The sequence below is a fragment of the Lithobates pipiens genome, unplaced genomic scaffold (assembly GCF_037356315.1).
Source record: "Lithobates pipiens isolate NorthernLeopardFrog02 unplaced genomic scaffold, aLitPip1_a1.2 Scaffold_11, whole genome shotgun sequence".
Taxonomy (NCBI): Eukaryota; Metazoa; Chordata; class Amphibia; order Anura; family Ranidae; genus Lithobates; species Lithobates pipiens.
In genome coordinates this window covers 20,773,250-20,796,978 of record NW_027507696.1, presented here as the reverse complement: position 1 = coordinate 20,796,978, position 23,729 = coordinate 20,773,250, and the positions used below count along the sequence as shown (strand labels likewise).

General features: G+C 41.5%; 1 protein-coding gene across 3 annotated transcripts in view; it reads left to right on the top strand.

The window, feature by feature from the left end:
* IPO4 (importin 4) overlaps positions 1-23,729 on the top strand; it is a 195,537-nt gene that overhangs the window by 15,185 nt on the left and 156,623 nt on the right. For all 3 annotated transcript variants that reach the window (XR_013270375.1, XM_077469604.1, XM_077469615.1), the window contains exons 3-4: positions 8,512-8,591; positions 20,552-20,593. Coding sequence is in view for 2 of the 3 variants with exons in the window: in XM_077469604.1 (XP_077325730.1) it covers positions 8,512-8,591; positions 20,552-20,593 (122 nt within the window). In the remaining variant the exon portion in view is untranslated. The remainder of the gene's footprint in view (positions 1-8,511; positions 8,592-20,551; positions 20,594-23,729) is intronic.

The window sequence follows — 23,729 nt, the reverse complement described above, 5'->3', positions numbered from 1 at the left end:
TTTTATTTTTTTTTTTGCATCTTTTTTTGTTTGTTTAGCAAAAAATAAAACTCCGAGCTGTAATTAAATACCACCAAAAGAAAGCTCTATTTGTGGGAAAAAAATGATAAAAATTTCATTTGGGTACAGTGTTGTATGACCGCGCAATTGTCATTAAAAGTGCATCAGCGCTGAAAGCTGAAAATTGCTCTGGGACTGAGGGGGGTTTAAGTGTCCAGTAAGCAAGTGGTTAAAGTGTTACTAAACCAAGCACTCTGCATTCATTATATCTGGTCTCCCACAGTACACAGAACATGGAAAAGCAATTATTTTAGTAAATATAAACAGATATATTATAAAGAAAAGATTGTTGGGACTTTATGTGAGACCATGACCCTCCGGTACAAAGGTTTCCATCAGTAATTATGTGGAACAAGGCGGGGACATAAGGGGCATTGGGACTTTATATGAAGCACACCACTTGGGTAGGGTGAGACATTCAGTGGATTGTACATAATATTCAAAAAGTGACCACAATGGGCTTGCCACATTAGTTGATAAAAGTTTAATTAGATCAATGATTTAATACAAGATAGGTACAACATGATTAGTACATCATAATATAGTACAAAATTCATAACACGATAAACAATAAAAATACATCAAATAATAGTAATAAACAGATATATACCTTTTCTCATCAGCAGTATATACAACCTCTGGCAAAAAGTATGAAATCGCCACTCGTGGAAAATGTTAATTTAACTGTGTAGAAGAAAACTAATAACAGACCAGTGTTGCCAAACTACCAGATTGAAATTTACTGACATGACATCTAAAATTTACTGGCACAGACAGGTTTTTACTGACACTTCAAAAAGTTACACAATTACAATTTTATAGGGCAAATTTCAATATTTCTTATTTTAACTTAGATTTAATAAGTAAGTAGCTCAGGAGCAGGATTTAGGAGGGCAAGAAATTAGAATGGACAGGTGCACACACACATAAAATTGACTCTCACAGTGACATTGACAGCAGTGTGCAGCAGCAAAGATAATTATGACACCTCACAAACACGACACGCCCCCTTCTGAGTCACAGTGACAATCGCTCTCCACGCCAGGTGGTTCCTTCAGGCCACTACAGTCCAGAAAGCCCCGACAGTCTTGCTCCAGTCCCTCGGACTAGCACACGAGGCTCTGGCTGCTCCCCTCCCCTGGGCCATGACGTCACATGACACACGGGCGCTGTCCCCCACCGGCGCCACCCAAACACACTATAGCTGGCTCCAGACCAGAACTACTCATGTGCAGTTTCAAGCTGAGCCTCGCAGCCATATTTTTTACTGGCAACCTTCTCCTGTCACTGGCATTTACTGGCAGGAGAAAAGTGCATGTTTTTTTACAGACTGCCAGTAAAAATACTGACAGTTGGCAACACTATCGCAGACATACAGTGGGGCAAAAAAGTATTTAGTCAGCCATGAATTGTGCAAGTTCTCCCACTTATAAAGATGAGAGAGGCCTATAATTGGCATCATAGGTATACCTCAACTATGAGAGACAAAATGTGGAAACAAATCCAGACAATCACATTGTCTGATTTTTGAAAGAATTTATTTGCAGATTATGGTGGAAAATAAGTATTTGGTCACCTACAAACAAGCAAGATTTCTGGCTTTCACAGACCTGTATCTTCTTATTTAACCACTTGCCGACCAGCGCACGCCGATGTACGTCAACAGAATGGCACGGGCAGGCAAATGGGCGTACATGTACGTCCCTTTAAATTTGCCGCCCTGCCATCGGGAGCGCGCTGGCGGCGCGCTCCCGCGCTGGTCGGGACCCCCGTGAGTCCGGTCGCGGGACCCGCAGACTCGATCGCCGTGGGCATACCCGCGATCGTCACACGGAGCGGCCAAATGAAGAAATGCCGTTGTAAACAGCATTTCTCCATTCTGCCTAGCAACTAGTGACGCTGATCTCTGCTCCATGTGATTGGAGCAGAGATCAGTGTTCACTAAATGAAATCCCAACCTCCCCACAGTTAGTAACACACCCCTAGGAACACTTAACCCCTACACTGCCACCCACTGGTTAACCCCTTCACTGCCAGTGTCATTTACACAGGAATCACTGCATTTATATAGCAGTGATTACTGTATAAATGACAATGGTCCATAAAAATGTCCGATGGGTCCCCCACAATGTCGCAGTCACAATAAAAATCGCTGATCGCCGCCATTACTAGTAAAAAAAAAAATAATAATAAATTATTAATAAAAATGCTATAAAACTATCCCTATTTTGTAAACGCTATAACTTTTGCGCAAACCAATCAATAATCGCTTATTGCGATTTTTTTTTTTTACCAAAAATATGTAGAAGAATACGTATCGGCCTAAACTGAGGGAAAAAAATGTTTTTGTATATATTTTTGGGGGATATTTATTATAACAAAAAGTAAAAAATAATGCGTTTTTTTCAAAATTGTCGCTCTATTTTTGTTTATAGCGCAAAAAATAAAAACCGCAGGGGTGATCAAATACCACCAAAAGAAAGCTCTATTTGTGGGAAAAAAAGGACGTCAATTTATGTTTGGGAGCCACGTCACATGACCACGCAATTGTCAGTTAAAGCGACGCAGTGCCGAATCGCAAAAAGTGGTCTGGTCTTTGACCAGCAAATTGGTCCGGTCTGAAAGTGGTTAAGAGGCTCCTCTGTCCTCTACTCTATTGCTAACTCTCTAGCAATCCAGATACAGTTTGTAAGGGCGCTCTGAACTTCAGGACCAAGCAAAAACAGATGTCTTTATGAACCAGAAAGTCTATAATAGGGTATCTTCCACACTTAGGGCTGCACTTATGGAGAGAAGCAATCTCTGAATAGGAAACAGAAAAACAAAGAAAAGGCGCCTCTAAGTGTAGAATTAAAAGCTGTTTAATTTCCCTAAAAAGGGTTAAAAACACTTACAAGATATGTAGACTGGCAGAGCATATCATTCATATCCGTGTAGGTGGTCCAGCATGAATGCAGTGGTCACTGGCATATACCAGTTCTTTAGGCTGTGTGTGTCCAGTAGCAGGGAGGTCCAGGGGATGCCAACAGGAAAAACAGCAGGGAGCTCCAAGAGAACTGACAGGCCAGCCACGCAATCACAGTCTCAAAACACGAGGATCCTGGAAGTGACGTCTCATTGATAAACCTCTTGATAAAGGAACCAATGAGATGTTCCGAAAACGTGTCCCTCTTTGACTGCTTCCTGTTTTGCTTCCTGTTTGTGGTCCACGCTGGTTATTGTCTCCTGCCACTGACGTCACTTCCAGGATCCTCGTGTTTTGAGACTGTGATTGTGTGGCTGGCCTGTCAGTTCTCTTGGAGCTCCCTGCTGTTTTTCCTGTTGGCATCCCCTGGACTTCCCTGCTACTGGACACACACAGCCTAAAGAACTGGTATATGCCAGTGACCACTGCATTCATGCCGGACCACCTACATGGATATTAATGATATGCTCTGCCAGTCTACATATCTTGTAAGTGTTTTTAACCCTTTTTGGGGAAATTAAACAGCTTTTAATTCTACACTTAGAGGCGCCTTTTCTTTGTTTTTCTGTAACTCTCTAGCAATACCCACCAAACTAAGCATGTGCAGAGTGCTCCCAATCCTCTGTACTATAAGCGGATGGATTGGGGACAGTAAAAGTAGGGAAGGATCAGAGAAGGCAGGATCAAACGGCCTTTTTATACAATGCTCAGGATTAACCCCTTAGGTTTCACAGTGAGTATAACAAACATGCCTTACTGCATATACAGCATGGTTTTACTGTTGTGGGTTTAGTAACATTTTAAGCCACTAATCCAGCACAAGTAGTAGTAAGTGAAGTCAGATTTCCTGATCTGTACTCTTGTTCAGAGCAAGTGACTCGGGGGTTAAAGGGTAAGTATAGCAGCCAGGAAACTATCATTTTTTTTTTTTAGTCTTGGATTTTTAACCTCTAGGGGCTCATTCACACCATACATGCATTAGAACTGATGGAAACATTGTGCAGATTTCACTTGCAGAGACATCAGTTGACATCCGTTTTCCTGCAGGTGGATGTCAGTTCACTTGTGCGTCAGTTATGTGCCCTATTCACATTGCATACACATTCCTGCACAGAAAAAATCGGCACGGTGTGGTGTGAACAGGGCACCTAGAGAACCATTTTTTTTTTTTTTTTTTTTTTTTTCAGTCCTTGCAGAATGCGTACAGAAAAACTAATGTCTCTGCATCATGGTGTGAAAGAGGCCTTAATGTCCTGAAAATATGTACGTGTTGAAAAGAATTTCCTCTAGTTATAGTAGCTGGCTGTCCCAATCTTTTTAACCAGAACTAAAACACGTGGAAAAGGCAAACAGAAGATATCCAGTCCACTGCTATATCTAGATGTAGCTGACTCAATAACTAGTAAGCCTGGTTAATCCTCATATGCTGATGCATGAGAATCCGTATATTCACTTTGTAAGTAAGAGCCTTAAAAACAACTATTACAATTTGAGTTCACAGGCAGTGTCCACAGTGTTACAATAACATTTCATATTAATATGATATCAAATGCTAAACCAAAGGTTGACAAAAATATATTAAATGAAATGTGTTTTGTTTTCTCATTTAATTTTACAATCCATTACCAAAAATAAAAAAGGAAGTATGTAAAATATTTATCTTTAGAGAGTAGGGATGAGCTTCAAGTTCGAGTCTAACTCATGTTAGACTCGAACATTGCCTGTTCGGCGAACAGTGAAGAATTTGGGGTGTTCGCGGCAAATTCGAAAAGACCCCCGGAACACCCTGTACAAGTCTATGGGAGAAAGCTAAAGTGCTAATTTTAAAGGCTAATATGCAAGTTATTGTCCTAAAAAGTGTTTGGGGACCTGGATCCTGCCCCAGGGGGCATGTATCAATGCAAAAAAAAGTTTTAAAAACTACAGTTTTTTGAGAGCAGTGATTTTAATAATGATTAAAGTGAAACAATAAAAGTGTAATATTCCTTTAAATTTCGTACCTGGGGGGTGTCTATAGTATGCCTGTGAAGGGGCACATGTTTCCCGTGCTTAGAACTCTCCCTGCATAAAGTGTAATTTCTGCAGGAAAAAAAAGTCATTTAAAATCACTTGCGGCTATAATGAATTGTCGGCTCCTGTAATACAGAGAACACTCATTGAAAGTCATTGGTAAAAAAAAGCGTGGGGTTCCCCCAAATTCAATTACCAGGCCCTTCAGGTCTGGTATGGATATTAAAAGGAAACCCCGCGTCAAGTTTTAAAAAAAATTGACATGGGGTTCCCCATAAAAATCCATACCAGACCCTTTATCCGAGCGTGCAACCTGGCAGGCCACAGGAAAAGAGGGGGGGACAAGAGAGCGCCCCGGCCGAACCGTGCCAGGCCACATGCCCTCAACATTGGGAGGATGCTTTGGGGTCCCCCCAAAGCACCATGTCCCCATGTTGATGGGGACAAGGGCCTCATCCCCACAACCCTGGCCGGTGGTTGTGGGGGTCTGTGGGCAGGGGGCTTATCAGAATCTGGAAGCCCCCTTTAACAAGGTGACCCCCAGATCCCGCCCCCCTGTTTGAAATGGTAAGGGGGTACAAAAGTACCCCTACCATTTCACAAAGAAAGTGTAAAAAATAGTTGAATAAGACAAACACACTTTTGAAAAAGTCCTTTATTAAAAATAAAAAAAATATTCCAGCGGTGGTAATCCACTCTTGCTATCCAGCGACAGATGATCATCTCTCCGGGGTCCAGCGATGGCTGATCTGATCCAGCGACGGGTGACCTCTCAGTCCAGTCATCGGATCGGATGATGACGGACACTGCGGTCCGTCACCCGATCTCCCATAGGGGAGAGCTGCGGTGTGACAGGTCCGTCCCTGCGCAGTGTGCCGAGACGGACCTGTCCTCTGCCTGCTCACCGGAGATCGCTCCGGCGATTCCCCCGCTGTGCAAGCGGATATCCATGTGAAAAGAGCCTTAGGCAGTTGGAGAGGGAGGTGTTGGAAGACAGGGAGGGAGTGGAGCAAATAAGTGATGATCAGAGAGAGGAAAAGGATGGTTGGAGAGGTTGCATTGAGTGTATATTTAGGAGAATACAGGGTAAAGGTTATTGCCATCAGAGTGAGTAGAACCAATATTCAGGTTATAAAGGAGGAGGTTAGACTGAGAAGTTAAGAAGTAACAGGGGTGTTCGTATTCAAAGGGATGTTCAAGTCACCAACAATGATTGTGGGGATCAGAAGAGGGAAAGTAGGGTAGCCATGCAGAGAAGTCCTCTTTATTCCACAGAGTCTCTGCTTTCAGAAAATATATAATGTTCTGGGGGTTTAAGTAATTTTATGGCCAAAAATGAAGATTTTTACATGTGCAAAAACAAATTAAAGTGATATATTAAAACCCATTGAATGTAATGACTGCATTCTTTTTCGGCTTTCTTTCCTTTATTGTCACCTGGCGATCTAGCCAGTAAGTGTGGTGTTTATTTTTTTTTTTTAACAGAACAAGCTGTCCTGCAGAAATAGCAGTTAGAGGGCTGACACAAACCATTTACCACTGACAGCGGTGCTTACAGTGATAAGCTTTTATTAATGTGAAAACTTTATCCCAAAAGGAAATAAACTGTTGCTGGAATGTTATTTAGTGTATCTAAATCTGCTAGTACATCGAACACTCCACCTCCCCACAGACTGACAATGCTGCTGCCCAACCTACAGCGCCTTGCGAAAGTATTTGGCCCCCTTGAACTTTTCAACCTTTTGCCACATTTCAGGTTTCAAACATAAAGATATAACATTTTTATTTTTTGTGAAGAATCACCAACAAGTGGGACACAATTGTGAAGTGGAACGAAATCTATTGGATTTTTGAAACTTTTTTAACGAATAAAAAAATTAAAAGTGGGGCGTGCAAAATTATTCTGCCCCCTTGCGTTAATACTTTGTAGAGCCACCTTTTGCTGCGATTACAGCTGCAAGTCGCTTGGGGTATGTCTCTATCAGTTTTGCACATCGAGAGACTGAAATTCTTGCCCATTCTTCCTTGCAAAACAGCTCGAGCTCAGTGAGGTTGGATGGAGAGCGTTTGTGAACAGCAGTTTTCAGCTCTTTCCACAGATTCTCGATTGGATTCAGGTCTGGACTTTGACTTGGCCATTCTAACACCTGGATACGTTTATTTGTGAACCATTCCTTTGTCCCTGTCCCTGCTGAAGAAAAGCAGGCCAAAACCATGATGCTGCCACCACCATGTTTGACAGTGGGGATGGTGTGTTGAGGGTGATGAGCTGTGTTGCTTTTACACCAAACATATCGTTTTGCATTGTGGGCAAAAAGTTTGATTTTGGTTTCATCTGACCAGAGCACCTTCTTCCACATGTTTGGTGTGTCTCCCAGGTGGCTTGTGGCAAAATTTAGACGAGACTTTTTATGGATATCTTTGAGAAATGGCCACTCTTCCATAAAGGCCAGATTTGTACAGTGTACGACTGATTGTTATCCTATGGACAGACTCTCCCACCTCAGCTGTAGTTCTCTGCAGTTCATCCAGAGTGATCATGGGCCTCTTGGCTGCATCTCTGATCAGTCTTCTCCTTGTCTGAGCTGAAAGTTTAGAGGGACGGCCAGGTCTTGGTAGATTTGCAGTGGTCTGATACTCCTTCCATTTCAAAATGATCGCTTGCACAGTGCTCCTTGGGATGTTTAAAGCTTGGGAAATCTTTTTGTATCCAAATCCGGCTTTAAACTTCTCCACAACAGTATTACGGACCTGCCTGGTGTGTTCCTTGGTCTTCATGATGCTCTCTGCGCTTTCAACAGAACCCTGAGACTATCACAGAGCAGGGGCATTTATACAGAGACTTGATTACACACAGGTGGATTCTATTTATCACCATCAGTCATTTAGGACAACATTGGATCATTCAGAGATCCTCGCTCAATTCTGGAGTGAGTTTGCTGCACTGAAAGTAAAGGGGCCGAATAATTTTGCACGCACCACTTTTCAGTTTATTTGCTAAAAAAGTTTAAAATATCCAATAGATTTCGTTCCACTTCACAATTGTGTCCCACTTGTTGGTGATTCTTCACAAAAAATTACTATTTTATATCTTTATGTTTGAAGCCTGAAATGTGGCAAAAGGTTGAAAAGTTCAAGGGGGCCGAATACTTTCGCAAGGCACTGTATCTTCTTTCATCCAGAATGGAGGCACTACAGGTATGTTACTGGCCAGATCACCAGGTGAAAACAGGGTGAAAAAAACCTAATGCAGTGTCCACATCTAATGATTGTTAAGCTGCAACATATCACATTTTTAATATGGGTATTTAATGCAGAATAAACTGAACAAGCGGCAGATAAAAGCTGCTTCAGATGCTGTCTGCTCCAGTTTTAGTAAATCCCCCATTGTCTTTCACTATTGTACACACTGAAATCTACTTACAAAATGACTAAAACATTATAATTTGTCACAATCTTTCTTGTATTTCTTCTAGATTCGCCAGTTTGCTGCAGTTTTACTACGCAGACGACTAGGTAAACGGTGGAAGGTTATGCCTGAAGAGCAGCAACAGAGGTCAGTAAGAGATAGCAAGCCTCTTCTGTGTATTCATCCTGCCTGCTACCTGTATCTTGCCCTTTAACCCTTTTGCTGCCAGCTCCCTTTTTTCATTTTCTTTTGCACACATTTAAAAAAATCATTTTAGGCCTGAAGGTTATATAAAAAAACAAAAAAAACAAACATTGTATAATAAAATAGTGGTAGTTCCAATTTTTTATGTCACTTTATGTTACCGCAAAGGTCTAGGAAACTGAAAATTTCAGAAAAAAAAACGCGCGTAAGTGAATTTTAGGGCAAACAAAATAAACGACCCCACTTTTTGGTAAAATATAAAAGACAAGGTTACACCGAGTAAATAGATACCCAACATGTCAAACCTTGAATGTTTTTGTGTGCACCTGGGAAATGGCAACAAACTTCAGTACCCTATATTTTCTATAAGCAATGCTTCAAAAGCTCCCTATTGGTATAAGTTTAGTGTTACGAAGGAGGTCTTCTGCTAGAATTATTGCTCTCAATCCAGCTTGCGCAGTGATATGTAATATGTGTATTGCAATCTATGTTTTCACCAGTAGGCACCCCTGACACGTGCGTGTACGTTCATATGTGCATATATGTGGTGGTGGGAGACTTAAGAATTTTTTGGGGGTGGGGATTTTATGTGTTTGGGTGTAACTTTCATTGTTTTAAAAAAAAAAAAAAAAAAGTTTTATTTTTTTTGCTTCACTTTAAAAAAAAAAAAATGTATTCATCACATGGGGACAAAGTATCTGAGAACCATGCGGTTACAACAAAATGGCGTCCAGATTCATTTTAAAGAGGAAGTAAATCCTAATGGGTTTACTTCCTCTTTGTCTCCCTGCAAAGGTAAAGCATAATGGGCTACTATGCATCACATAGTAGCTCATTATGTGTCATTTACCTGACACAGGAGCTAGCGATGTCACCGCTGTCCCCTGTAGTCCAGAGCGTCCATCTTCCTTCCAGGTATCGCTGCTCCGGCCGCTCACAGCGCCGGAGCAACGATGACGTCACTCCCGCGCATGCGCACGGGAGCCGCCACTAACAGCATATCGCTAACGGCGATAGTGCGCCTGCGCGCCGCTGTCTATGGCTCATGCGCCGTAGACAGCTGTGCCTGTCTTTTAGTAATTATCTCCTAAACCTACACGGTTTTGGAGATGTTTCTTGCACCTACAGGTAAGCCTTAATCTAGGCTTACCTGTAGGTCAAAGTGGTTTGTAAGGGTTTATAACCACTTTAATTATAACTTGCTATATAAGCCCCCAGGATGTCATTGGGCCCTATTCTCCTTGATAAAGCCATGTGGAGTGTGACGAAAGGCAGGGCAGGGCCTGTTGATGCAATCTTCCTCTGAGAGCGCACTGTTTGGTGGTTGCCAGTACAACATCCAAGCAATCCTTAAGGGGGCTGCACACCCTTATTGTGCTACATATGCTGTCTGAATGCACTGAAAAATTAGTTGTCATTTTTTATAGTTATTATTAAAGTGGTTTTAAATGGTTCAACGCTGTCCGTTTTCTGATTTCGAGTATTACTAATGAGGATTGTCGCAGGAGATAGAGGATTTACTTATCACTAAGGATCAAACCACCCACCAGAGGTTTCCTTTAGCCCTGTAAAGGGGAAGGCACACATTGACCTGTGGAAGGTCACTAATGGAGGTGAGTGCATAGTTTGGAAGGTGCCGGGGCCTGGAAATTGCCATTAACCTTTTATGGGACCCATGGACTAGCCTCTTCACTATGTTGGACTTTTTTGTGTTTCTTTTCAAATGTTTTTATTGAGATTTTTAGCAGAGTTAGTTACAACAAGGGTTACAAAACAAAAAAAAAATAATATATAGTAATAAAAGTAACATAACACGGTATAATGTAGTGACAGGGTTTTCTCAGCATAATATAGCATAGAAACAAATAATCCACAATAAAGAATAAAGTAATATTTCTAAGTATCTAATATTCATAGTCATAAAGGGACTCGAACAAGAGTAAGTCTCTTAGAATTTGTATAATAAAGTCCGTAATATAATTATTGTAAGATTTATAAATAGCGATATGGATAATGGCCACTTCTGGACCCCAAGACACCCCTCACAGGGATCTATCTGTGTCTTGGAGTACCTAGGCCAACATCCTAAAGGAAATTCAAACACAGTAGTTATCTTTTATGAAGGAAAATAAAGATCTATTCTTACTCCGCAGCTCAATTCAGATAAACAAATATGTGATATATTTGTCACTTTGCTATGAAATTATTTTTAAAGCCATCCAAAAAAAAAATATTAAAACGCACAGGAGTTCTTTCTTCTATATGATTAAAGAATCAGCATTATCTAAATTGTGGAAGTATAATTTTTGTACCATGTACTCCAAGGTTCCCATAGTTGTTGTTCCTTAATATATAGGGATTTGTCATTAGGTAATAACAATTCATAGGAGTGGTGGAGTTGGGTTAATTCTATAACTTCTGTCATAGTAGGAAGAGAGTCAGTTTTCCATTTTCTAGTTATGGATAGTCTCACAGCTAAAAGTATATGTGTTACTACTTTACGATATTGTTTGGGAATCGTATGTAAATTCATATTCAGAATGGCTAGTTCTGGTGAAAGTTGAAGGACAATACCTGTTACGGAAGTGAGTAAATGGGAGATTGCCTGCCAGTAGTTATGTAAGCTTGGGCAGTCCCACATAATATGAAATAGGGTCCCCAATTGGGTACAATTTCTCCAGCAATTAGGTGACGAGTTCCCCTTGAATTTTGCTAGGATATGTGGAGTCAGGTATTGTCTTTGAACAATTTTTTGTGCCAGTTCCCATAGTGTAACACATGCAGTGGCCCTATATATGCTTCGTAGGGAAGCCATCCATTGTTTAATTGAAAAGTCTTGCCCCAAATCTTGTTCCCATTTAAGGAAGGAAGGTAGTTTGCTGGGTATGTTTTTTTTCCCCTAGAATTGGGTATATTGTAGCTACTCCTTTCTGTGAGGTGGCATGGTTATTGAGGAAAGACCATATTTTAACCGGGATTGAAGCTCTGAGTTGTGGATTGTGTAGCAGACACTTTTCTATTTGAATATATGTAGATCGCTCAGAATTCGGAAGCTGTAATTCATTACTTAACTGAGAAAAAGACTTTAATGAGCCCTGTTGGAAGAAGGAACCAAGTTTGATATCCCCACCCAAATTCCAGTCGTGTATTTGTACGCCAGGAATTAATGTTGGTATAATTGTTAGAGGAGGGTTTAACACCGTGATTGGAGTTTTATCCCATTTGTATGTGATGATTCTCTGCCAAGAGTGTAGCGTCGCTTTCACCGTTGGTGGGTATTGAGCTGTAATTGTGGACTTAATTTTCCTACTAAGTAACCAGAATTGCATATTAGGCTGTCGTGTGATGTCTTTCTCAATTTGTCCCCATAAAGTTTTAGGAGTAGGCAAGAACCATTCTTGCAATTGGGTCAAAAGAGTTGCGTCATAATAATCCTGTAGATCAGGTACGGTCGCACCACCTATATTTCTATGTTTAATTAGTATATGGTATGCGCAATGGGATTTTTTGCCATTCCATAGATATTTTCCCAAACTGCTTTGTAAGGATTTAAAGTAGTATTTAGGGATACATATTGGAAGGGACCTGAGTTGATATAATAATTTTGGTAAGGTCATCATTTTGAAAGCTGCCAGGCGACCAGCCCATGTAAATTCGAATTTACTAAGTGTTGTCAGATCTATTTCAAAATGTTTCTTAAATGGTAAAAAGTTTGTTTTAAATAACTGTTTTGTTTTGTTAGTGAGAGTGATTCCTAAGTAAGAAATCCCCTCGTCTTTCCAGTGGTAGGGGTATTTATTAGACAATAACTGCCTGGTTGTGTTATCTAATCCTAGGTCTAAAATATTGGACTTAGTTTCATTTATTTTATAATATGATGCTGCTCCAAATGTCGTTAGTATATTTTGGAGATTCGGGAGAGATGAAATAGCATCAGACACTATAAGCACTATGTCATCTGCGAACAGACTTATTTTATTATCTATTTGCCCAATTTTTATACCAGATAGTTTTGTGTCAGATCATATACGTTCTGCTAGAGGTTCGATGGCTAAATTAAATATTAAAGGAGATAAGGGGCAACCTTGTCGTGTTCCATTCGAGATGCCAAAGGGCCTAGACATCATATCATTTGTGTATACTCTCGCTGAGGGGCCCTTATACAGTGCAAAAATTGCCGATAAAATATTTACATGAAAGCCGAATTTTAAAAGCATTGACTGTAAATAGCCCCAATGGACCCTATCAAACGCCTTCTCTGCATCCAAAGAAAGGAGCAGAGAAGGCATTTGATGTCTCTCAGTGAAGTGTATAATATCAATCAGACGTCTTGTTGCATCTGAAGATTGTCGACCTTTAGTAAAGCCAGATTGATCTTTGTGAATGAGGTCTGGTATGTAGTTCATCAGTCGATTCGCTATTGCTTTGGTGTATATTTTGATGTCAATGTTCAATAATGAAATCGGTCTGAAATTTTGGGGAGCATTGGGATCTTTGCCTGGTTTCGGCAGTGTTATGATCAAGGCCTGAAGCATCTCAGCCGGAAATTCTGATTTGGATGCCGCTTCGTTAAAAAGTGAGCATAAGTGGGGAGCCAGTATATCTCAAAGTAATTTATAGTATTCTCCTATCATTCCATCTGGGCCCGGAGATTTATTGTTGGGCAGGGAGTCTATAGTTCTAGCAATTTCTTCCACTGAAAATGGGACGTTAAGATCAGAGATTTGATCAGTAGTTAATCATGGGAGACTAATAGTATCTAAGAAATCACGTATTATCTTTGGGGTAGGTGTGGGAGTTTGAGAATCATCTTTAAGATTGTAAAGGGAGCTATAATAACAGCTAAATGCATTCGCTATGTCTTGGGGGTCTTGCAATTTTTCTCTAGTAATAGGGTGGTATAGATATGGAATCTTTGATTTGGAATATCTGCCTTTGATCCGAAGTGCCATGTTTTTTCCTGCTTTGTTGCTAGTATGGTAATATTTAGCTTTAAGTTTTCTAGTATGTTTTTCAAATGTATCCAATAAAGTCGTTCTGAGTTCCTGTCGTAATATTTGTAGTTTAAGGGGTTGTAAAGGTAATTTTTTTATTTTCTACATAGGTTCCTTTAAGCTAGTGCATTGTTGGTTCACTTATCTTTTCCTTCGATTTCCCTTCTAAATGTTTTTTTTCTTTGTTTTCTTTGTCTAAATTTCTCACTTCCTGTTTCACCCCAGTAAGCTGTTCAGTAAGCTGTTCTGGCTGACTAACCACCAGCTCAGATGATGGTGAGAAGTTTACTGAGGAGAAACAGGAAGTGAGATATTCAGACAAAGAAAAAAAACATTTAGAAGGGAAATCAAAGGAAAAGGTAAGTGAACCAACAATGCACTAGCTTAAAGGAACCTATGTAGAAAATAAAAAATTTACCTTTACAACCCCTTTAGTTTTCAGTTGTTGTGATGGGTGAGATTGGTTTTGGGAATCTAATGTTTTAATGTCAGCAGTAAGTTTCTCAATGAGTTTCGTTTTATTTTTCCTGAATTGAGCATTCAGTTGCATTAGGATTCCCCTACTAAATGCTTTAGGAGCACCCCATAGGGTGGCGGAGTCTGACACCGATCCCACATTATATTTAAAGAATTCAGTTATCTGGTTTTGTATAGCTGTAGCATAGGTAGGCATTTTGATAAGATATGCGTTTGTTCTCCATAGAAAATGGGTCGTTTGAGAGTGTTTAGGTAGAATAGTCATACTAATTGGGGCATGATCAGTCCAAGTGATGGGTGCAATGTCAGACTCCCTCACCCGCTGCAATAACCACTTATCCGTAAAAATATAATCGATACGAGTATAGGTATTATGTACCAGGTAATGATATGTGTATTCACGATCTCCAGGATGATGGCATCTCCATACATCATAGAGATCGCTTTTATTCAAAAAAATTTTAAGTGCACAGTTGGTTCTGGTTTCGGAATTAGAAGTGTCTAGTTCTTGTTCATGTATTGTGTTGAAGTCTCCACAAATTATTAAGGCACCTTTTCGGCATTTACCTATTTTTCTCATCAGGCCATTCAGAAAATGGGATTGCCTTTTATTAGGCGCATACACATTTACCAATGTAGTAAGTGTATTATCAATGGTACATATTAATATGAGGTATCGTCCATTGGTATCTACAATAGATTCATGCAATTGAAAATTAACTGAATGATGTATGGCAATAAGTACTCCTCTTTTTTTCTGTTGGCCTGATGCTGTAAATATGTGAGGAAAGTTCTTATGGGTGCAAGTGGGAGTAGCGCCTGTTTTGAAATGGGTTTCTTGTATACACAATATTTGACATCGCTGGGTGTTAGCCATTTGCCACATCGACGCTCTTTTTGCTGGATGGTTAAGACCATTAGTATTTAAAGATATTAACTTTATACTCATAAAAGGATATTAATAAGATGGAAAAAGTAAGTACATACTAGCCTGATAATAGCTTTAAATTCTACTTCCATGTGAACAATCTGTAGTCTGAAATGACTATGAATGTCCAAAAATTTAGTGACTGAAAAGTTTTGATTCAAATTTTGTAGGTTCACAACATACCTGTCCCTTTGAATGCTATGAGTTGTGTATAGGATACTGTGAAGAAAAAAATAAAAGTAAAAGCACAAACAAAAATATAACCAAACATTAAATTTAACTTGCAGTGGTAAACATTTCAATGTATACTGCAACATTAGAATGGGGAATTAGTTCAAAGGTCAGCTGTTCCAAAGATTTAGTATCACACGGCACGGCGGGCAAGCTGATAGATCGGTTTCCTATAGATAGGATTGTATTTTGACCGGATCTAGTCAATGAAAGCTAATGCCATTGTGGCGTAAGTTTCTCCGGATTCTTCTTAGCTCCGATAGGTGGAGTTGGTTCGGGGATAATACCCCATGCGTGAAGTAACTTAATGCCTTGTTCCACAGAAGTGATTGTATGGTAGGTGTCGTTCTTCTGTATCAGTAGTTTAGATGGTTGTTTCCAACGGTATTCAATTTTATGATTACGCAGAGCCTTTGTAATCGTGGAAAGTTGTCTTCTCATATCTAGAGTATGTTTAGACAAGTCAGCATAAATCTGTATTGTATTATATGGTTGTGGAAGTTGTCCTAGATGTCGCACTTTATATAGGATTTGTTCTTTAACATGGTAGAAGTGTACTCTAAGTAGTACATCACGTGGTATCTGTGGAGGGAGAAATGACGGTTTCGGAATCCGATGGATACGATCAATTGTGAGCTCTAAGGCTGGTATAGCTGGCAGCAAGTTGGAGAATAAGTCAGTGGCATATTTTTTAAGATCAGACTACTGTATATTTTCAGGGATACCCCTGATTTTGAGATTGTTCTTCCTTGAGCGGTCTTCTAAATCTGCGATTTTAAATTTAAGCCACTCTTTTTCAGCTTTATTTTCTTCATGAGCATCTATTAAATCATTAATAGTATTGGTCATGTCTCCCATAGAGTTCTCAATAGTGTGTACTCTTTCACCTAAGGAGTTCACTGCTTTGGAGAATTGATTTGTGAGTTGTAAAATATCCGTATGAAGCGAAGTATGTAAAGTTAATAGCATTTCTTTTAATTGGGTGTCCAGAATAGGCTGGTTATTAGTGGGGAATGCGGCTATAGGTGAAGCTATAGGAGTTATGACTGTGTTATCTTGACTAATATGAGGTATTTTATAGCTTACCTCCTGGCCTGTGAAATCCAGTTTGATACGAGTTTTAGCCGGGCTGCGAAATGTAGGGCTGAGGTAATCTTCCTCATGAGGAGATTCCAGATGTGTTTTCTGAGGTGATTCTTCTAGAGCAGCATCAGGCCTGTCAGTGTATTGCACTCTCCCTGAGGAGGCTGTTGCTGGTACAGCAGCTGTGAGAGGATCTGTGCCATCTTTTTTTCTCCCACCCGCTGACTGAGAGGAGAATGTCGTTAGTTTTTTCATTTTCCGTTCGTCTTTCCGCTTTTTTTACATCACCTTCGGATTCAGGAACTCTTCCGTTGTCTGTCTGTTCGTATCTTTTTTACCGATATACGCTGTGAATTGTCGCTAATATGCCCGTTCGTGTCACAGAGCTCTCTCACAGAGCTTCCATTCAGCTCATGCCCCCTTTTTTGTGTTTCAAGCTTGCATTATATCATTGGAAATGCCTATCGGTGATTATCACTGGTTTAGGCATAACAGTGGTGTTTTATTTAATTGGCACTCACGGATGGCACTGAAGGGTGCTCATTGGCATTCCTAATGGGTACTGATTGGCATCTTTGAGCACAGGTCGGCATCCCTGCTGGGCTCTAGTGGGCATCGATGATGGGTCTGTACTGATAATCAATGCACTGATTATCAGCCCAGACCCCCCTGTCAGGAGAGCCGCTGATTGTCTCTCCTCTACTCATGCCTTGTCAGCGCGAAGTGAGGAAAGCCGATTACCGCCACTTCCTGGTTACGATGTGATCAGCTGTGATTGGACACAGCTGATCACATGATAAAGCGCCTACGTCATAGGTTCCTTACCAAGATTGGAGTTGTGGCGTGTCAGAGCGACACATCGCACCACTGATCACCGATCTGCGCACCTTTGCAGCTTATCCTGCTGGACATCATATGACACCGAGTCAGGATAATAAAGCCACCCTGCGGCCGTCATTCTGCATACGGTGGGTAGGAAGTGGTTAAAGTAAAGGCTCCTGTATGACAGTCTAAACAAGTACTGCATCTTTTTACTATGTGGTGCACAAGTCTTATACTGTAAAATAAAATCTTCTCAACTTTTCCTGACTGAGCCAAATTCTGCTTCATTTGTGTCTCACATACTCCCTCTTCCAGATGTGAGGGTTTCAGAATGTGAGGCAGAGCCGTCAATCCACAGAGCAGTGGGCAGGACTAGGTGTGGCCAGGTACTGACTGACAAACTACAGGCTTAAGCGGAGTTCCACCCATCGAAACCCTAAGACAGGTACTTTCACCCACTTCCAGGCATAGACTCCCACGGGAGTCGATGCTTCTTTCTATCCCGCCGCGCTGTCTGCTGGGACACACACGGGTCCCAGAGACATCGCAGACAATTCCCATTGCCTTGCGTGACTTGCGCATGCTCAGTTGGGAACCGGGAAGTGAAGCCGCAATGCTTCACTTCCTGATTCCCTCACCGAGAATGGTGGCGGCAGCAGCCGAGAGTTGATTGATCGGCCTCGGCTGCCGACATCGCTGGACCCTGGGACAGGTGAGTGTCCATTTATAAAAGTCAGCAGCTGTAGTATTTATAGCTGCTGGCTTTTAATATTTTTTTTTTCGGGTGGACTCTTTAGGAATCTGCAGTGACCATCCTGATTGCCATGCCCACTGTAGTGCTGGCAGACACAGCCTAAATGGCAGTGACAACACTGCTCTGAAATTAGGAGCAGTATAGAATCTTGTCCACACCACCCCAGGAAGCTGCATTAGGCTGGGTTCACACCGCTGCGGGGGGAGAACCGGATGTGATTCGCACAGCAAATCACATCCGATCTCCGTAGCGCTGCGAGTTCAGCCATACAGATAGTATGGCTGAACTCGCAGCGGTCCCGCAGCAAACTCGCACGGGACCCTTTTTTGGGTCCGCAACGGAATCGGATCGCATGGGGGTTCACACCATGCGATCCGATTCCTGTGCGAGTCGGCAGATCGCACTGCGATATGCCGACGGATCTGGGGGTGTCATTAACATAACATTGACACCCCCAGCCGTCCGCATAGGGCAGTGTGAACTGCCGGCGGGAGGTATGCGATGTGGGAAAACGCCGCGGATTCGCGGCGTTCCCGCATCGCAGCAATGTGAACCTAGCCTTAGGTAGCATTCACTGGCAGGATCAGCATGTATATGTGGGACTTTCTTAGAGAAAACTGTAACCGCAGCACTTTTTATTTTTATTTTTTTAAATGGGGAGACCGTGTTTCTTTCCAATATAATCTTTATTCAACTCCAAACAGGGAGAAGCGGTCCCCCAAATACAACATACCATGACAAAGTACAAAACAATCCAAAGAACCAAAAACTCGGTACAAATAAAAAAAGAAAAAAAAGTACAATTACAAGACTGTCGTACATCATTCATATCCTGGCAAGATCTAGTCAGAATGCCATACCTGGGTTCGGGATCATATAAACCCCTAAATCCCCCCGGTACCAGCCATCCCCATATACGGGAAGGGGGCCGCTTGTCCCACTTTTTCACATTTTCAAAAAGAGTAAGTAATGGGGGGCAAGAAGAGAGAGGAAAAAAAAAGAAGGAAAACCACAATGGCAGCCACTGCCCAAGGGCCCCGTTGGACCAATCCCGGACACTAAGGTGAAAGCAGGCGGCGTCCCTCCAGCGAAAATATGAAAACATTCCAGTCGTCCCAAGTTTGTTTAAAGGTCTCCTGTTTATCTTGTGCTGTAAGGATCAAGTCCTCCATCTTTTTAATTTCTTCTACTTTCCTGACCCAATGAACGATGGAGGGAGGGGAACTTTGTTTCCAAAAGAGCAGGATACAGGACTTCGCAGCATTTATCAAGTGTCTTAGAATGGATTTTCTATATTTTTTAATGGGGATCCGTGAGAGGTGTAAAAGAAAAAAAATGCAGCCTCTTCCGGAATTGGAGTTTCCGTAAATTTCTGTGTTATGCGTCTTACCTCTCCCCTGAAGACGATCAAACTGGGACAGGACCAGAATACGTGAAGCAACGTACCCTCTTCTACCCCGCAACGCCAACATCTGTCAGAGGCGGAGGGGAAATATTTATGCAGTTTAGTTGGTGTCAAGTACCACCTAGTAAGGAGTTTAAAATTTGTCTCCTGCATCTTGGTGCACAGCGAGGACTTAAAAGCGAGAGTAATATTACGATGTCTTTGCTCCGGGGAAAGTGTGCAATTAAGATCCCTTTCCCAACTGGTCAGACACGTTAAGTCGGGATGCTCCAAAGGTGTATTCAGAAGCGCATATGTCTGAGAGGATATGGGCTAAAGGACCTTCACTCGTACATAGCGTCTCAAAGTCTGTCTGATGTCAAATTCTTGGGGATTGGAAAGAGAGTGGAGAAAATGATGTAATTGCAATGTTCTCCAAAAAGGCAACTGAAAATTTCCCGATGGATGGGTCAAGGTTGAGATAGTTGCCCATTTTCCGTCACTAACATATTTAGATGCATGGTGGGGAGACCATGTTTCTATCCTAACTTCTGTATCAACATCATGTCCCATAGCATACTCAAGCTTTTTTTTAATATAAGAGTGCTTATGGGGCTTTGTTTTCTTATAGTGCCTAATTTTATCTGTTATGACCTCTTTAGTCATTGGAGCAAATAATACTTCCTTTATTAGCAGTTACACTTCTTATTCTTATTTTAAACTACAGTACCACAAGTGAGGCATTGAATTGCCCATGAGTATGGCATATTTTGGGTGGCCAGCGTATTTTTATACATGTTACAAGTTGAACATTAACCACTTGCCTTCTGGAAGATTGTGGCAGACAGTTGGACACTTTGTGGGAAACCAGTGACACTAATACGGTGATCAGTGCTAAAAAATATGCACTGTCACAGTACTAATGACACTGGCTGGGAAGGGGTTAAACATCTAGGTCGATCAAAGGGTTAACTGTGTGCCTAGCCAGTGTTTTACTGTACTATGTGTTGCTTTTACTCATGTTTTTACACAGGTAAACAGGTAGTATAACATGTTTGTTATTTTTAACAAAAAAAATACCCTGAGACTTTAGTATCACTTTAAATTGTTAGTCACTGTGTAACATAACTTTAACTATAATTTTTGGGAACACTTTTTGCTTTTTATGTGTACCATAATTCTTGTTCTGCTAAGCCCTCATCTTCCTTTTTTTTATTTTTTTATTCTTAGTGTGAAGCCCCTCCTGTTGGAAGCCATTCAAAGAGAACCAGAGTAAGTGAAAATCAGATCACGCTAGTTTGTGTCTTTTATAGTAATGGCAGTCCAAATGTTGTGTTTTTGTGTGCTAAAAAAACAAGTCCAGTGTTGTGACTGTGTTTCATGTTAAACCCATAGTAGAACTATAGGCAAAACGTTTTTTCTTTTCATTTTGGATAGAGTATGGAAGGATTATAACCCCCGTCGGTTTTTTTGCCATCTGTGTCCCATTGGGGAGATTTCCCTTCACTTTCTGTCCCCTAGCTAAAACAGTAAGTGAGAAGAAATCCCTGCAATTTAAGAGAATCCATTGGGGGCCCCCCAGGTTATCGGAACTAGTGCCCCCATTGGAAGATTTCTTTCTGTTCTGGGGACAAACCTAAGTTGTGTACTTTCTGTTATTTTCACTTTTGATGATAATGGTAAACAGGACAAATGGAGAAGGTGAATCTCCCTAATACCCCTTTCACACCACACCACCCTTTGCGTCGGTGGTAAAACGCTGCTATTTTTAGCGGCGTTTTACCGCCGGATTTGCGGCACATTTTGGCTGCTAGCAGGGCGTTTTTACCCCCCGCTAGTGGCCGCGAAAGGGTTAAAACCGCCGCAATATCGGCGTTTTGGCGGCGGCATTACAGCGCTGCCCCATTGATTTCAATGGGGAGCAGCGGTGGAGGAGCGGTAAACACACCGCTCCTTCTCCGCTCCAAAGAAGCTGCTGGCAGAACTTTTTTCTGACGTCCTGCCAGCGCACTGCTGTATTGTGAAAGCCCTCGGGGCTTTCACACTACACACAATGGTGCAGCTTCTTTAGGGCAGATTGAAGGCGCTATTTGTAAGGCTATAGCGCCTGCAAAACGCCCTGGTGTGAAAGGGGTGTAAAAGATGAACAGATAGCAATAAAAAAACCTGACAGGTGTTCTCCATTTCCACTCTGTCCAAAACTTTAGTTTTAGTTTAATGGTGTAACATGAAACCTGGCCACATTCCCCAACCCTCCACCTTCAAACCACCTCTTTCACTTAACTGAATTGCAAGATGCTTTCCCTGCAGCTTTCTGTGTGTATTTAAATGCAGAACTTTTACTCCATTGATTACTTCCTTCAACCCCATAACAGTAGGTCTGTACCTCCATATTGGCCTGGACTGGAATGTAAATAGGGTAAAAGCCTGTTCGGTGGACCCATGATGCAATGGTCATGGCTGCAGTGCTCTGCAAGGTGCAGTGATGACTGTACCCTTCTGTTTTTAATTTGGGTGCATTTATTACATTTTAGCAAATGGTGGACTTTTTTAGAACACGTCAGCCTTCATAAGCGTGTAAACTATTATTACTGGTAAAGTTATTATCTAACGCTGGTTTATTTGTAGCTGGTGTTGTCGCACTTTATCTAGGGTCCAAATTGTATATAGGGCCTTGACTACTCTCCCAAGTTGAGCTCAAACACCACCCCTTACTTCTGCTACATCCGACTTGTATGGCCAGAAGGCTGTTTTCATGAAATCCATTGTTTTTGGTATTTCTGTAATTTGTAGTACTAGTGTTTTCATGTAAGTTTTTCATACTTGGCAGTGGTCTTTGTGCAACTGGCTGCAAAATGCACGTGTTGTGAGTTCAGCCTGATCTACTTTGCCTGCTTGGAGAATTTAACTCAACTGGCCCAGTACTGGGGGCTGCTTCATTTTCATAGGCTGCTGGGTACCTTTTTAAATTTCTTTATTTCCCACCAGTTTTCACTGCAGAAGGGGTTAATACTGTGAAACTCTGTGTTTACGTCATGTACAGGGTGGAGTGTTGTGCATGCATGCTCGCCTTTCCAGCCATATATTATTGAGAAAGCATCTCCCTGGAACTCAGATTCTCAGTTCATTCCTACTGTCCATATACCTTGGTAACTTCTGGCCATCTGACCCTTACCAGCTACAGTATCTGGAGCTGTGCCTTCTAAACTGAACCTAAGTTGCCTCCGCTACCTGGCTTTTACATGTCTTTTTCTAGACACAGAGGGGGAGAGTCCTGCTGCAACAGGTGACTCCTATCTTGCCTTCCACTAACGGTTCTTGTTCCCCACCTTTTGAGAGTAAACGTATTGTAATCTTTGATTACTTATATGGCTGCTGGCATTCAAAATTTGATATGCTAAAATCCAAATAAAATAACATTTTGCAGAGCCAGAAAATTTAATGATCCAGAAAAAGGGCATTGTAAACATATAAAACATAATGCTTTATGAAATGTGCCATAAATAGTCTATTATAAATAAGAGTCCCAAGGACATTCAAATAAAGAGATCGTCCATCAATCCAGCACTCTCCCTGTGTAGAGGTTACCAAGTGCCGCCACCCTTTACAAAGTGAACACTCAATAAACCATAAGCTGTAACAACAAATACAGCAATCCACAGCGTGTATCCCAAGCATAGGTCCTCTCAGAGTATATGTATACAGTGAATAGAAATACAGGAAACTCGCACAGAGACCGGCTGCTGACCCAGGTTGTACAGTGGCATTATGTCAGCACTGAGACTTCACCTTGATGCGTTTCGTCCAATCGGAAGACCCCTTGAGAACGTCTGATTGGACAAAATGCTTTGGGCAGGAGTCTCCGTGCTCACGTCACGTTACTATACGACCTGGCTCTCTGTGTGAGTTTCCTTGGGGTGCAATTTAAACACCCAAGTGCGTTTCAAGGCCTGCGTTGGGAAAGAGTGCTGGATATGGACTCCTTTCAACTGCTTTCTGTAGAGGTTTTTCTCCAGGTGCAGTAGTGGTGAATGCCCTGGTGATTTTGTGGCTTGTTATACACCTGGATCTAGGCATTTCCTCCTCCTTCCTCATCTGCTTTTGCAGACTTGAGATAAAGTTTCTTTCTGTCAATCTTGCTCTGGATTGATGAAGGTCAGTGTATTTTGCCAACCTGGTAAGGCTCCTGACTGTTGCTCAGTGGGCTCTAACATGTTGAAATTAGAGAGTAGAGAACATCTCTAAATCTGACTACTCTTGCAATGCTCAAGGATTGGAAGAATATTCCAGCAAGGTTTATTATCACAGGGCTTCGCCCCATGTTTTAGTCACCTTCTTGCAGATTTGTTGTACTAGAACTAGGGCTCTTAGCACAATCAGGTCTTGATTCTTCCTTTTAATTTCTAGT